We start from the raw sequence: 15,635 nt of genomic DNA, 5'->3' as shown, positions 1-15,635 counted from the left end.
GTCAACACCATTTATTGAAAAGACTGTCCTTTCACCATTGTTGTCTTTGTCAAAAATTAGTTGATCATAGCCCTGGCTGATGTAGCTCAGTGGATTGAGCACGGGCCTGCAAACCAGATGATCGTGGTTCGATTCCCAGTCAGGGTACACACCTGGGTTGCAGGCCAGTTCCTGGCAGGGGACACACGATACATTGTGTGTCCCCAGCAGAGGCAACCATACATTGATATTTCTCTCCCTCTCTCCTTCCCTTCCCCTCTAAAGATAAATAAATAAAATCTTTAAATAAAAAAAGGACATGTTTAAAAAAAATTAGTTGATCATATATGTGGAAATTTACCCATCATCATTCATTCTTAACATTTCCAGGGAGCCATTTTTTATGCAGCGTGAATTATTAGTTCTCTGGTTTTTAACCTAAATGTCTAGAGTTGTCATGGACCAATTACAAGCCCCTCAGAAGTCATTTTTCTTTGATGTTAAAGGGAGATAAATTGTGCCTTTGTCATAGAACTGTTAACATGAATTTATCATAACCTATATTAAATGCCTAGCAGTCTTAATGGTAGCTATTAGTATTTTATAAAATGTATGGAATAGAGAAAAAGAAACAAAAAGGGAAATGATGTGAGATCATTACAGTGTAAATGGGGTGGAGACTGAAATTTACTTAAGGTATGTAGGAGCAAAGATACACTATACCTCTGGTTTTTAAAATGTTTGCCTATATTAACTTAATTACTATGGTTATAATTAATATCCAGCAGAATTTTTATTTTTGAGTGCTTTTAGTACTAGTTTTTAGTGCCTTTAATAGTTAAGGAAATGCTGAATTTAAATACTTTTGTCATAGGTCCCTAGGATCTGGAATATTAGTGTACTGCTTAAATCTCATGCTCATGAATAGCTTTGAAGTAAGCTGTATTCTCCAAACTGCCAGGTGTTAAATGGGAATGTACTGCATAGATTTTAGACTGACAAGTGGATACAAAGGAGAGACTTTCCAAGTGTAAACTTCCCAGTACCTAATGCAACTCTCCCTACAAGTTGCATTAGGAAAAACTAGAAGGAACTGAGTGAGAACTACAATGGTATGAAAAAGGAAATAGAAACTATAAACAATACCAAGGAAGAAATGCTAGAAAAAATTACAAGCAGGCTGAATTAAGCAGAGGACTGAATTAGTGAGCTGGAAGACAAGGTAGAAGGAAACACCCAGATAGAGTAGCTGCATGAAAAAAGACTCAAAAAATATGAAGATAGCTTAAGGGAAGCAAGACAACATGAAACAATAACATTCGAATTATAGGAATACTAGAAGGAGAAGAAAAGAAGCAATGGATGGGAAACCTGTTTGAAAAAAATGACAGGAAATTTTCCTACATGGGAGAAGGGAAAAGCCACGCAAGTTCAAGGAGCACAGAGGGTCCCAATCAAGATGAACCCAAAGAGGCCTACTGCAAAGCATATCATATATAAAATGCCAAGTTTTAAAGACAGAACCTTAAAGGCAGGAGGAAACAAGTAACACACAAGGGAGCCCTGATAAGGCTAGAAGCTGATTCTCAACAGAAATACTATAAACCAGAAGGGAATGGCAACAAATATTCCAAGCAATGAAAAGCAAAGGCCTGAAACCTAGACTACTGTACCCAGAGAGGCTCTCAATTAAAGTGGAAGGTGAAATAAGGAGTTTCCCAATCAGAAGAAGGCTGAAAGAGTACACCTGCATAAAACTATCACTGCAAGAAATGCTAAATGGACTGATTTCAAAAGATGAAGAGAAAGTGAGAGAAAGAGGAACACAGGTACAAAGGTAATAATGTGGCAATGAATAAGTACCTGTCAATAATAACCTTAAGTGTAAATGGATTAAAAGCTCTAATCAAAAGACATAGGGCAGCTGAATGGATAACAAAACATGACCCACACATATGCTGCCTACAAGAAACCCACCTCAATAAAAGACCTATACAGATTGAATGTGAAAGGTTGGAAAAAAATATTCCAAGCAAGTTAATAGGAAAGAAGCTGTAGTAGCAATATTTGTATTATACAAAGTAGACTTCAAAAGAAAGGCCATAAGAAGAGACACAGAAGGACACTTCACAATACTCAAGGAAAGAATTCATCAAGAGGACATAAATATTATAAACATATATGCAGGCAATGAAGGAGCACCCAAATATATAAGGAAAATTTGGGAGACTTCAGGAAATATGTACACAGCAACACACTTATAATAGGGGGTATTAACACCCCACTGTCACCAATGGATAGACCTGCCAAACAAAACCAAAAATTGTGACATTTAACAATGCACTTAACTGGTACATATATGAGAAATGCACTTAACTGGTACATATATGAGAAACTTTCATCCCCAAGAAGCAAAATACACATGCAAAATGTACATGGAACATTTTCAAAGACAGACCACATGTAGTACACAAAACAAGCCTCAACAAATTTAAAAATACTGAAATCATATCAAGCATTTTCTCTGACCACAGGGGATTGAAACTAGAAACCAACCTCAACGGAAAAACTCAAAAGCACTTAAATTCATGGAGATTTAATAGCATGTTATTAAACAATGAATGGGCCCTGGCTGGTGTAGCTCAGTGGATTGAGCGCGGGCTGTGAACCAAAGGGTCGCAGGTTTGATTCCCAGTCAGGGCACTTGCCTGGGTTTTGGCCCAGGTCCCCAGTGGGGGCCATGCAAGAGGCAACCACACATTGATGTTTCACTTTCTCCTTCCCTTCCTATCTCTAAAAATAAATAAATAAATAAATAAATAAATAAATAAATATTTTTTAAAATACAATGAATGGGTTAAGAATGAGATCACAGGAGAAATAAAAGAGTTTCTGGAAAAAGATGAAAATGAACTCACAACAGTTCAAAACTTACGGAATACAGCGAAGGCGGTGCTGAGAGGGAAGTTCATAGTGATACAAGCCTACCTAAAAAAGGTAGAAACATTTCAAATAAACAACCTAACACCACATCTACACGAACTGGAGGAGCAACAACAAAGACAGCCCAGAGCAAGTTCAAGGAAGGAAATAACCAAGAACAGAACAGAGTTAATGACATACAGTTGAAAAGAAAAATTCAAAGGATTAATAAATCCAGGAGCTGGTTCTTTGAAAAAGTAAACAAAATCAATAAGACTTTAAGCAGACCCATCAAGAAAAACAGAAGAGGAACCAAGTAAATAAAATCAGAAATGAAAGAGGAAACATTAAAACTGATACCACAGAAATAAAAAGGATTGTAAGGATTCCTGTGAACATCTGTATGCCAAGAAATTTGAAAACCTGGGTGAAATGGACAAACTTCTAGAAACATATAATCTTCCAAAATTGAATGAAGAGGCAGAAACCCTGAAGGAACCAATAGCAGCTCATGAAATTGAAATTGTAATAAAATAAAACACCCAGCACCCAAAAGCCCTGGACCGGGTGGTTTCAGAGGACAATTATAACACATTTAAGGAAGAGCTAAGCTTCTCAGACTGTTCCAAGTAATCCAAGAGGGTGGATTTACTCCCAAACTCTTTATGAGGCCAGCATCATTCTAATCCTCAAGCCAGACAAAGACAAAACAAACAAAAAACTATAGGCTAATATCGCTGATGAACATAGACACTAAAATCCTCAAGAAAGTACTGGCAAACTGCATCCAGCAATACATCAAATAAGATGATGCACTATGACCAAGTGGGATTCATCCCATGGATGCAAGAATGGTACAATATTCACAAATCAATAGATGTAATATATCACATAAACAAAAGGAAAGACAAACATTACATGATCATATCAATAGATTCGGAAAGAGCATTTGATGAGGTACAGTGCCCATTTATGATAAAATCAGTAAAGTGGGAGTAGAAGGAGTGTATTTCCACATAATAAAGGCCAGACATGAGAAGCCTACATCCAATATACTCAATAGGCAAAAACTAAAAGCTTTCCCACTGGAATCAGGAACAAGACAAGGATGTTTGTTTTTACCATTTTTATTCAACATAGTATTGGAAGTCCCAGCCATAGCAGTTAGACCAGAAAGAGAAATAAAAAATATGCAAATAGGAAATGAGGGAGTAAAACTCTTTTTTTTGCAGATGACATGATAGTGTATTTATAAAACTCTATAGACTCCACCAAAAAACTACTCGACCTAAGAAGTGAATTTGGGAAACAGTGGTATACAAAGTCAATATTCAGAAGTCTAAGACATTTTGTACACCAACAATGAAACATCAGAAACAAAAATTAGGAAAATGACCCATATGCTATAGCAAGAAAAATGAAGTACCTAGGAATAAACCTACCAAGAATTTAGAAGACCTGTACTCAGAAAACTATACAACACTGAATACAAATTAAGGCAGACACAAATAAATGGAAGCATATACCATGTACATGGATTGAAACGATTAACATCATCATATTAACAATTAATATAATGTCATCAATTTATAATGTCTGTACTACCCAAGCAATTTATAGATTCAACACAATCCCTGTTAAAATACCAATGATATATTTCACAGATATAGAACACACATTTCAAAAATTTATATGGAATCATAAACAACACTGAATAGCTGCAGCAATTTTGAGAAAGAAGAACAAAGTAGGAGGCATCACAATAACTGATATTAATCCATAGTAAAAGGCCACTGTAATCAAAACAGTCTGGCCCTGGCTGGTGTAGCTCAGTGGATTGAGGGTTGGTCTGGGAACCAAAGGATCACAGGTTTGATTCCCAGTCAGGGCATGTACCTGGGTGCGAGCCAGGTCCTCAGTAGAGGTTGCATGAAAGGCAACCACACACTGATGTTTCTCTACTCTCTTCCTCCTTTCCCCTGTCTAAAAAAATTAATTTAAAAAACTGTCTGGTACTGGCATAAGAACAGACACATAGATTAACACACAGATCAATGAAACAATTCGGAAAAAAAAACATGTCTGGATAGTAAATTAAAATTTGGCAGGGGTAGAAGCATAAAATGGATTAAAAGTAGCTTCTCCAACAAATGGCTTTGGGAGGTCTTACACCATATGCAAAAATAAACTCCAGATGGATAAAAGACAAATGTAAGTCACAACACTATAAAAGTCCTAGAGGAGAACATAGGCAGGGAAATCTCAGATATTCCACACAGCAACATGTTTGCTGATATGTCACCTATAGCAAGGGACATAAAGGAAAGAATAAACAAATGGGATCTCATCTAAATAAAAAGCTGCACATCTAAAGAAAACAGCATTAACATGAAAGAACCAACTGTATGGGAAAACATATTTGCCAGTGATACCTTGGATAAGAGTTTGATCTCCAAAATATATAAAGAACTCACATGAGTCCGCTCCAGGAAGACAAACAACCCAATTTAAAAAATGGGCAAAAGAATTCAACACACACTTCTCCGAGGAGGACATACAGAGGGTCCAGAGACATGAAAAGATGCTCAGTTTCACTAGCCATCAGAGAGATGCAAATTAAAACCACAATGAGATACCACTTTACATGGGTCAGAATGGCCATCATAAAGCAGGAAACAAGTGCTTGCAAGCATGTAGAGAAAGGGAACTGTGGTACACTGTTATTGGGAATGCAGACTGGTGCAGCCACTGTGGAAAACAGTATGGAATTTCCTCAGAAAACTAAAAATGGAACTGCCTTTTGATTCAGCAATTCCAAAGGGATTGATGGAATCCTGAAACACCAATTCATGAGACTGCACTGCAATGTTCATAGTAGCACAATTTACAATAGCCAAATATTGGAAGCAACCTAAGTGCCCCAGAGTAAATGAGTGGATCAAAAAACTATGGTACATTTACACAATGGAATACAATGCAGCAGAAAGAAAGAAGGAGCTCCTACCTTTTGCAACAGCATGGTTGGATCTGGACAGCATTATGCTTAGTGAAATAAGCCAGGCAGTGAAAGAGAAATACCATATGATCTCAGGTATAATTGTGACATAATCAACAAAACAAACAATCAAGCAAAATACAACCAAAGACATTGAAATAGAGAAGAAACTGACAGTAACCAGAGGTGAGGGGGGAGGGATAATAGGGATAAAAGGGGAAAGGTTGTCAAGGAACATGTATAAAGTACACATGGACAAAGCAAAAGTGGGTGGGATCAAGGATGGGTTGTGGTGATGGGTGGGTCAGAAGGTAGTGGTGGGGGGGAATGGAGACAACTGCACTTTAATAATAATAATGACAGAACAAAGGAACAAAATAAAACCACAGACACTGAAATAAAGAAGAAACTGACAGTGGCCAGAGGGGTATGGGGAGGGAGATAACGGAGGAAAGAGGTGAAGGGTCCTCAGGGAACATGTGTAAAGAACCCATGGACAAACCAAAGGGGATAGGTTTGAGGGTGCGAGGTGGGAGTTGGTGGGGCGGGGTAGAGGGGTAATTGGGGAATGGAGACAACTCTACCTTAACAATAAAGCTCAGGAAAAGAAAAATAATTTTAAAAGAAAAAATAGAGAAATAGAGTAAGAAAAGAGAGCATATGAGATATAAGAAAGAGAAGAAAAGAAAAAATGAAACAAAAGAATAAGATTAGAAGTATATGGCATTAGCCTCAGCAGATTGTTGTGCTCTGCAATCACCCTTTGGATATTGCTGTTTGAAACCTGTTGGATTTTGTTCTGGTGTTGTCCACAGCTGGCCACTTGTGCCAGTCCTAGGCCTCTTGAGAGTTTCTTTGTTGTAAACCAATGTCAGATGCTGTCCCCACCCAGCCCTTCCTCAAACTGGTGAGAGAAAAGCTTCTAGTACAGCAGTGGGTGAGGCCTCTGGATCCCAGAATTTTGGTCTCCCTTGAGTCTCCCCCTTTGAATGTTTCTACTCCGAGTTGCTCTTCCTTCCCTCACAGAACTGCACTCATTGGGGGTATCCATGACCTGGCAGGAGTGGTTCAAAAAGCCTCTGGTGTGGTGCTGGCACCCTGTAAGGGGTAGGGTTCTTCTCCTCTTGGCTCTGCTTCTTTGTAATGCAGTCACAGAGCCCAGCACACACTCATCTGAATCCTGAACAGAAGCCTGCCTGGAAGACACAGTTACAAAAACCCAGCTCTGTGTGGCTTGCCAGCACAGGCCATTGGTATGGACATTTTTAAAAAACTTTTGTGTGGACATATGTTTTCATTTCTTTGGGTATATGAGTGGAATTGCTATGTCACAGGTTGTAGTATGCCTAACTTTTTGAGTAACTGCCAAGGTGTTTTCCACCATGGCCATGTCATTCACAACGCCAATGTATAAGGGTTTCCATTTCCCTACATCCACTCCAATACTTGTTATTGTATATAATTTAGATTATAAACATCCCAGTGGGTGTGGTTTTGGTTTCCATTTCTTTAATGATGTTATCAAAGAGGCACCAGAGAGCTCCCTGTCTTTTTCACTGTGTGGGGACACAGCGAAAAGATATGCATCTGTGAATCTGAAAGCAGGCCCTCGTAACACTAAATGTACTAGTGCCTTGATGAACTTTATTCTCCAGAAGAGAGAAGTAAATTTGTGTTGTTTATAAGCCACCAGCAGTGATGTTCTGTTATAGCAGCTCAACAAGATTAAGACAAGTTCTTTATCAGAAACTTGAAAACAGTTTCTCCCATTTTGTAGGTTTTCTACTTTCTTAATGGTCTGCTTACAAACAGTTTTTATTTTTGAAGTTCATTTATTTTGTTTGTGCTTTTGCTATGTTAAGAAACCATTAATCCAAGGTTACAAAGATTTATGTTTTGTTCTAAGAGATTTATAGTTTTAGCTCTAAAATATTTATGCAACATTTGATGAAACCATATAATTTTGCTCTGCCTTCTAATAATGTAGCATAATACTTTTATCTAACCTCCACAAGGCAGATAAATTCCACTTGTTATGGTATATAATCCTTTTAATATGCTGCTGAACTTATTAGCATATTATTATTGATAATATTGTGTTCGAGAAATGTGAATTTATATTCATAATGGGTATTGGCCTATAGATTTTTTTCTTGTAGTATCTTTATTTTGCTTTGATACTAGGTTAATGCTGACATCATTAATTGAGATTGGAAGTATTCTTTGCAATTTGTTTTCAGAAAAAGTTTGAGGAGTAATGGTGTTAATTATTTTTTAATGTTTGGTACAATTCACCAGGGAAACTGTCTGGTTCTGGACTTTTCTTTGGATCTTATTGATTACTGATTTTTGTTGTTACTAATCTGTTCATAGTTTCTGTTTCTTCTTGAGTTGGTTTTTGTAGTTTGTGTATTTATAGAAGTTTGTCCATTTATCAAGGTTATCAAGGCCTGCACTCAATCCACTGAGCTACACCAGCCAGGGCTCAAGGTTACCAATTTGATTGGCCTAAATTGTTTGTAGTATTCTCTAATAATATTTTGTTTCTGTAAAACTGATAGTAAAGTTGCTAATTTCACTTCTGATTTCAGTACATCGAGTTCTCTCTCTCTGTCTCATTTATTTGTTTAAAATATTCACCCAAAGATATGCTATTTATTTTAGAGAAGAAGGGAGAGAGAGAAAATAATGCTGACATAAAAAAAAACATAAATGTGGGAGATAAATATTGGTTGCCTCCTGTATATGCCCTCATACAGGATCGAACAACCTAGATATATGCCTTGAGTGAGGATCAAACCCACAGCCTTTAGGTGCACAGGACAATGCTCCAACCATCTGAGCCACCCAGCCAGAACTCTGTCGCTCTCTTTGAAGTTGTCACTGTAACTAAAGGTTTATTAATTTTGCTGATATTTTCAAAGAACCAATTTTTATATTTGTTGGTTTTTAATTTTTTTAATTCCCTATTTTGTTTAAATATGCTCTTAATTATTTCCATCAACTGATAGCTTTGGGTTTTTGTTGTTTTTCTAGTTTCATATGATATAAAGTTAAAGTATTGATTTGAGGTCTTCTGTTTTTTTGAAGGCCATTGATTTTATTGATTAAAAAAAACTATATAGACAGGGGTTTTTTTTGGCAAAAAAGAAGCCAAATAGTATAAAATGAACCAGAGGTGAAAGTGGGAATCAGGGAAGGGACCAGGAATCCACTCAGAAAAGTTGATAATTATTGACCTGAAACTGGCAGGAGGAGAAGGAAGATGCATGTAAGAGCAAGAATTCCAAAAAAGTTGAAATGGTGAGATGAGAGAATTTCCCCAAAGACCCAGAGGACCTCCTCCAGAGGACCCAGAGGACCAGAGGTGAGTAGACAGCAATCATTTCCTTTGTAGAGGACAAGGGTGGAGCCCCAACTCAGATGCAAACTGGAGACTCAAGACTGGGGTTAGGGATTGGGGGCTCCCCAGAGTGTCAAAAGAAGGCATCACACCACTCTCAAAGGCATGCAGATCAGTCCCAAGACTGCTTTGCATTGATGCCACATGTGTCCTTTAGCCTTTTCCAGAAGAGGTCTTCATCTTTTTTTAGCACCAGAAACTGTCCAAAGACCACACAGGCCTTGTCAAAGCCCTTTTTCTCCAGCTTCTTGCCAATGATTTCACCAATCCCAGCCATGTTCTCCACTGGCTGTTCCCCCATGGGCTCTGTTACAAAATCTTGGTGCTTTTTAGAGGTTGTCGTCTTGATCAGAATTAATCTCCTTTGTGCTCCAGACCAGGTCCTGCTCACCAGCAGCTCCAGCTCCCGTAACATCTCTTCTTTTTTTAATGTAAATGTTTACAGTGATAAACTTCCCTCTTTGCAGTTATTTTGATGCATCCTATAAATTTTGGTATGTCACGTTCTTATTTGTCACAAGATATTTTCTAATTTTTCTTATGATTGATCATTTTTTGTATTGTTTATGAGTATGTTTAATATCTACGTGTTTGTGGACTTTCCACATCTGTTGATTTCTAGGTTATTCACTGGGCTCACTGTACTTTATAATTCTTTGTATGTTGTATTTTCACTTTTATTCATATCAAAGACTTTTCTCATTTTATTTTTGTTATCTTTTGTAATGCATTGACTTTTAAAGGTGTGTTAATTCCATATGTATGTGAAATGTCCTGTTTTTCTACTATCATTTCTAGTTTCATTTTATTTTGATTCATAAAGAAACAATATATCTTTAGTCCTTTAAAATGTATTAAGACTCGCTGTATGATTTATTATATAATCTATCTTGGCGCATACTCTATGTACATTTGAGAAAAAATCAGTACTCTGTTGTTATTGGGTAGAGTGTCTGTTAGGCCCAGTGGGTTTATAGTGTTAATCCTCTATATCCTTAGTGATATTGTCTCATTGTCTTGTTGATAATAAAGTGGAGTATTAAAGTCTTCAACTACTATTGTATAATATTTCTACCTTCAATCATGTCTTTTTTACTTCATATATTTGGGGGCTGTGTTTGGTCATGTTATGGACTAAATGTTTGCTCCCCAAATTCATATGCTGAAACCTTAAGCCCTAATGTGATAGATAGTATTGGGTTGGCCAAAGTCTGTTTAGTTTTTTTTCTATAAAATACAAGATACATTTTTCATTTTTACCAGTAACTTTATTGATTTGTATACTTTGAGTATGTCAGCTCTCTCCTGTTTGGTATAATATTAATTGTTCTCAATGTCTTGATTTGATCACTATCTGCTTCAACTGGTCTACCTGACTGTAGAGCATTATCCAGTGAGAAATCTCCAGCATGAAACTTTGCAAACCACTTTTGACACATTTGATGAGTCACAGTACCTTCTCCATACACTGCACAAATCTTTTCCTTTTTTTGCATTTCAGTTGCATTTTTGCCTTTCTTCAAATAGTAGTGTAATTTGTGAAAACTGTGTATTTTCCTTCCATCTTTAATATTAAAATGGTTATGTATAAGTTCACTAGTTTTGATAATTTTTAAAATGTATGCTGAGATGACAGCTGTCATAATACAATCTAACAAAACTGTTTCAAATGAGTTAAAGACAACTAAATACTAGAGTCATCTTACAGAGAAAAACAAATGAACTTTTTGGCCAATTCAATATTTGGTGATGGGGCTTGGATGGTAATTAGGGTTAGTTGACATCAGGAGGGTGGAGAATTCATGATGGGGTTAGCTCTTTTGTAAGAAGGGACATCAGAGAGCTTTCTCATTCCCTTTTTTCATGTTTAGACAAAGAAGAGGTCATATGAGCACACAGCAAGGAGGCAGCCATCTACAACTCAAGAGGAGAACCCTTGTTGGAAATAGACTGGCACCCTGATCTCTAAATTTTGAACTTCAAAAGTGTAAGAAAGTAATTTCTCTCTTGAAACCACTCACTCTATGATATTTTATTATGGCACCCCCAGCTGAATAAAACAGTACGTATATGTTTATAAATTTTTATATCTACTTGATGGTATGAAGCTTTAATTAATATCTGTGCCTGACTCAGAGATAATGGAACAAAAACTGCAGTGCTCATGTGCAAAAAGAATACACAATTGGCAAAAATAGTTATCAGAAATCCCTAAACAAATGGTGGCTACAGTTCTCAAGTTAAACTCAGCAATATGTTGGGAAGAGAAGATTCTGATTTTCAGAATTACAGCTTTATATTACTTAAAATATCTAGATATCAACATAAAAGTATACAGTATACAAAAATAGGGAAGTATGTCCCACTCATATGTATAAATGAATTTGAGAGAAACTATCACAGAGGAAACCCAAACACTGGAATAACTAGTCAAAAACATTCAACCAACTGGAGTAATATCAGAAGGGTGATGGCATGAGAAATCCCCTTGGTCTCTCCCCTTGAAATTTTAATACTTTGAGCAACTATAATTCAACAGGGTTTTCTGTTCAATACACAAACATCTCTGAGAGATTTGCACATTGAAACATCTGAAGGTGGACAAGTGGAAACAAACAGGGAGGTGAGAGGGCAGAAGAGATTAGACAAGCCCTGTGGCCCAGAGCTCACTGTGGGGCCCAGCCTAGAAAGGGGAAGAATCTGGTTGTGGCTTGCACTTTTTTTCAGCCAGGAGGAAAGAGATTTAGTGAGAATTCATGCAGGAATGAGCAGTAGTTGCAGGAATGAGCAGTAGTAGCAGCAGCTGAACCTAGTTACCTGGGCAGAGACAAAGCATAGAGATGCTGACAATTGGCATTTCAGAGACAAAGACATGGAGCCAGGCTGCTTTCTCCCTCGCCCTTTGTATCAGTTTGCAGAGCATATCTACAAACCCATGATCTGGCACTAAAGAAGCACTTTTTCCCTTAGTGAAGGGCATGCACTTCTACCAATCCCAGGGTTGGGTGGAGATGCAGGGGAAATTCTGTGGAGGTCCACTTGTCCCTATTGCTGGGACAGCAAATCAACAAAGAGGCAGTTGGATACCCCCAGCTCACCTTATACCCACACATTGTGGGTGCACTACCTGAGGATTCTGGCTGTGAAAGACAGCATTGGAATTTCATACATTTGGATCCTCATTGCCCACTGTGTTCCCCTGCAGGGTTGGTCCCCTGGGACAAGGGATACAGGATCACAAGAAAGGCACATATTCCCCATGGAACACAGGGCATTTTCCACTACCCCAGAGAGAGCTGAAAAGCCAGAGAAGTGTGTGAAAGCTAAAAATCCTATGATTCGGGGCCACTTACTGGAAAATAGAAACAAGTATTTTTTCAGAAACTACTTCTTTGTATCAATCTGAGAAGTGCCACTCATACATAGATGCCTAGACAGGGAAGGAATCCATCAAATACCATGAGTAACCAAGGTAGCAGGGCAGCTCAGAAAGAAAATGGAAAATCTCCAGAAAGCAAACATAAAGGCATGGGAATATGTGATTTAATGCCAGAGAATTCAAGTTGCAGTTTTGGAAGAACTCAGTGAGATGCAAGAAAACACAGATAGGCAGTTTCATGAACTCAGAAACAAATTCAAAGAACTAAATGAGAGTTTACCAAAGAGATTTACACTGTAAAAAAATAAAATAGCCCTGGCTGGTGTAGCTCAGTGGATTGAGCGCACCTTTGAACAGGAACAGGAACAGGCCTGCGAACCAGACGATCGCAGTTTGATTCCCAGTCAGGGCACATGCCTGGGTTACAGGCCAGTTCCCAGCAGGGGGCCCACAAGAGGCAACCATACATTGATACTTCTCTCCCTCTCTCCTTCCCTTCCCATCTAAAGATAAATAAATAAGATCTTTAAAAAAATAAAAAATAAAAAATAAATAAATAAAATAAGGAAAAAGATAAAATATTTTTTAAAAAGAAACTGGTGACTGTGGGGGAAGGGATGGTATGGAGGTGAAAGAGGGTATGGGGGGTAAATGGTAATGGAAAAAATATAATAATTTTAAATAAATCAATAATCACTTTAATGACTATTTCATATCTTTCCTTTAAAACCCCAATCCTCTCAACCCCTACAGATTTCACCTTTATAAATTCACCTTCAGGAATATCTTTGCTTAATACTTCATGAAAGCACTGAAGGAATCAAGAGACCACTTTCCAAGATTTCTTCCAGTTCATGTACCCATTTCTCAGCATCTGCACCACATATTCTGTTATCCTATTATTAGAAATTACTTTTCCGTATCATCTAAAGCTAATACTTTATCTGTTAAATCTAACCTGCATGAGGTCATTGCTCCAGTGATTCTTCCTTCTGTGTCTGGAATAATTTCCCCACTCTACTGGATTATTCAGCATACAGAATCACTATTCTCCAATCCTTACACCATACTTCTATTCCTATTGCTCCAAATTATTAACATATCTCTCCCTTTAGCAGCAAAATGCCTCCAAGAAGTTGTCTCTATACTCACAGTCATTAGTTTTCATTCTCTTATCTGGCTTTTACTCCAAAACAAAGAAAAATGTCCTTGCTTTTCTCAAGGTCAACAATAGCATCCATATTGCTAAACCCAATAGCCATTTCAAAAGCCTATTAGAGAATCTGCAAATGGTATCTGATACCACTGATCATCCTTCCTTTGCCTCACTTTCATTTGGCTTCTGTAACACTACACTGTTGGGTTTTCTTCCATTTCACTAATTCTCCTTTGCTGTTTATCATCCTTGAACTCTTAAGGGGGGTGGGGTCAGTCCTTTCTCTCTCTATATTCAGGTCCTTAATGATGATAGTCTGCCCCATAATTTTAAATAAGTAAAGGTAATAACTACCAAATTAATATAATCTCTATAGTAAATAGTACAGTGGAACCTTGGTTCTCAAATTTAATTTGTTTCAGAATACAGTTTGAGAAGCAATTTTTAAAAAAACAGAATCATTTTCCCACAGGTATCAGCATGAAACAGTTGTTGGGTCAAGAACCAAAGTTGTGTTCAAAAGCTGACATTTTTTCCCCACGAACAACTTCGTTGAGAACCGAACTGTTCAAGATGAGAGAAATTCAAGAACCAAGGTTTGACTGTACAAGCTAGATCATCCAAGTACTTACTCAATATTGTGATTTTGTGTCTAAAAGACATGTCAAACCCAGGATGTGCAGAATTGAACTTCCAATCTTCCCTACAAACCTGATGGAACTGCAGCTTTCCCCACCTCAGCTGATGAGAGCAACATCTTTCCAGTTACTCGATACCTGAACTTTTGGGTCAAACTCACTCTGGGCATTTTCCTCACACCTGACATCTACCCCCTACACAAATACTGCTTGCTCCATCATAGCTACCACGTATCTGTAGACTCCAACCACTTCTCACCTTTGTTACCACTCTGGTCTGAGCCACTACCATCATTTATCTGAATTAATGCCATAGCCTTCTGCTCATTGCCACTTAGGTTTTATTTGTGTTTTTAAACACAATAGCAATATGGAAGATCATGTCCTCTACTCAACACTCTCCAATAGCTGCACATTTACTTCAATGAAATATAAAATGCTTACAGTAACTACAGGATGTGGTCATCATTTCTCTGACCTCCTTTATCAATCACCGACTAGCACAGACCTTTACAATAGCTTCAGTGATGTTGCTCAAATACACTACCATTGTCTCATTATAGGGCCTTTTCTCTGTCTGGAATGCTCTTCCCTTAGATAACCACTGATTTATTCCTTCATCCCTTCTAATCCTGACTCAGATCTTTCCTTCTCCATGGTTTACCCTGATCATTCTATTTCTTGTAGCAGCCTAAAATGTCACATCTCCCTCAACTTCTCTTGAATTTTCTCCCATAACATGTTCTAACATACTCTACAATGTATTGTTCTATCACCTCTTGCTAGAATTGCTCATTGATATATCCCAAACACCTAAGAGTCTAAAATCCAGCAAACATGTAATAATAACAGTAGGTTTGGGGGAAGCGATTTTTTTTTTTTTTTTTTTGCTAAGACTCACTGCCTTTGCAAGGATGGGCAATGGTCTCATTTCTTGTTTAGGGTGACACTTTAAATCACTGTTAAGTGGTTTCGCTTAAAGACAATTAGTGTGGCTTTAGAATACAAAAAGGATCAAGGTTCTGAAATTTACCATCAACCTGGATTAAGCACCTGTATCTCTTAAAACAGTATTGTTTTAAATCTGTTAGCAGTCCTTTTAGTTAACCCTTCTTTGAGTTTTTCACAAAACATTACCAAATGAAACAAGAAGCATTCTGAAT

General features: G+C 37.5%; 1 protein-coding gene across 1 annotated transcript; it reads right to left on the bottom strand.

Annotated features, from left to right (window-relative positions):
- Window positions 1-9,276: 9,276 nt before the first annotated feature.
- LOC118976378 (barrier-to-autointegration factor-like) lies at window positions 9,277-9,735 on the bottom strand. Its single transcript, XM_037030845.1, has one exon. It carries the CDS (start codon window positions 9,712-9,714, stop codon window positions 9,412-9,414), a length of 303 nt encoding a protein of 100 aa, XP_036886740.1. The 5' UTR covers window positions 9,715-9,735; the 3' UTR covers window positions 9,277-9,411.
- Window positions 9,736-15,635: the final 5,900 nt, after the last annotated feature.

Source organism: Sturnira hondurensis, unplaced genomic scaffold, assembly GCF_014824575.4.
Source record: "Sturnira hondurensis isolate 20B ecotype Veracruz unplaced genomic scaffold, ASM1482457v3 Scaffold0020884, whole genome shotgun sequence".
In the NCBI taxonomy this organism is placed as follows: Eukaryota; Metazoa; Chordata; class Mammalia; order Chiroptera; family Phyllostomidae; genus Sturnira; species Sturnira hondurensis.
The sequence above is the reverse complement of the archived record's forward strand: the minus strand, read 5'-3'. Positions and strand labels throughout refer to the sequence as shown.